Genomic DNA, 1,019 nt, shown 5'->3' with positions numbered 1-1,019 from the left:
GGGGAGGAGGCGGCGGTGGAGGGAGGACGACACTCACTTGTTCCTGCGGATCCACTCGATCAGGGCGCGCACCTCGGGCACGTCGTCCAGGGACGGGGGCTCACCGGTGCTGAACTGGTCCGGGAAACTGCGGTTGAGGTCGCGGCCACGGCTGTTGACGCGGCCGCTGGCCCCGGGAGGGTCGCTGTCGCTGAAGCCGCAGTCGCCCTCGTGGGCGCGCTCGAAGCCGTCGGGGTTGAGGCTGGGCAGCACGTACACGTCAGTGGTGTTGAGCAGGCGGACCAGGCGCAGGTCCCCGCGGCGGTAGCCAGCCGCCAGCTCGCGGGCCAGGTAGACGAGCACCTGGCGCGAGACGGTCTCGTCGCCGTGCATGTTGCCCACCAGCTTCACCTGCGGCCGGCCGGGCAGGAGCGGCCCCGCCGCGTCGGGCCCCGTATCGCCGTCAGAAGGCGGCGGCCCCAGGCCGGCCGTGAGGCGCAGCACCCACAGCGGCCGGCCCTCCACCGAGCTGCCGATGCTGAAGAGGCGGGCCAGGCCCGGGGGCCCCGCGGCCGCCGCCTCCCTCAGCGCCAAGCCCAGCTCCTCTTCGTGGTAGTAGCGGTCGAACTGGCCCTTGACCGCCTCGGAGCCCGCGCTCGTCGTCGTCGTCGTCGCCTCCGCCTTCTTGATGTGCGCTGCCCGGGCCGGGCTCCGCAGCAGCAACAGCAGACACAGCAGCAGCGAGACGCGCCCTGGCCGCCAGGGCGGCCGCGCGTCCCAGCCTCTCGCCATCTTCCAGCAGCGCTGCAAACCCGGACCCCGTTCCCTCGGCTCCGCGCTCCGGGAGGCCTTGGCCAGCCGGATCCCCTCCGCTCCTAGCAACCCCATCCCGCCCTCCAGGCCGCAGCCAATCGCGGGTGGCCCTGCTGCTGCGTCACGCCGAGGGGCGGGGCTGTCCTTAAAGCAGCCGATTCCCTCTGGGCGTGCCTTCCTCCTCTCGGGAAGAGTTTGGTTGCTCTCTTCATCGGTCTAGGTTCCTG

General features: G+C 72.1%; 1 protein-coding gene across 1 annotated transcript in view; it reads right to left on the bottom strand.

Annotated features, from left to right (window-relative positions):
• The window catches only part of CPD (carboxypeptidase D), a gene marked incomplete at its 3' end in the record, with an annotated part of 55,934 nt that extends 55,112 nt beyond the window's left edge, over positions 1 to 822 (bottom strand). Inside the window, exon 1 of the mRNA XM_007452468.1 lies at positions 38 to 822. Coding sequence (XP_007452530.1) covers positions 38 to 771 — 734 coding nt within the window. The remainder of the gene's footprint in view (positions 1 to 37) is intronic.
• Between the last annotated feature and the right edge of the window lie 197 nt (positions 823 to 1,019).

The sequence above is a fragment of the Lipotes vexillifer genome, unplaced genomic scaffold (genome assembly GCF_000442215.2).
Source record: "Lipotes vexillifer unplaced genomic scaffold, Lipotes_vexillifer_v1.1 scaffold216, whole genome shotgun sequence".
NCBI lineage: Eukaryota > Metazoa > Chordata > Mammalia > Artiodactyla > Lipotidae > Lipotes > Lipotes vexillifer.
The sequence above is the reverse complement of the archived record's forward strand: the minus strand, read 5'-3'. Positions and strand labels throughout refer to the sequence as shown.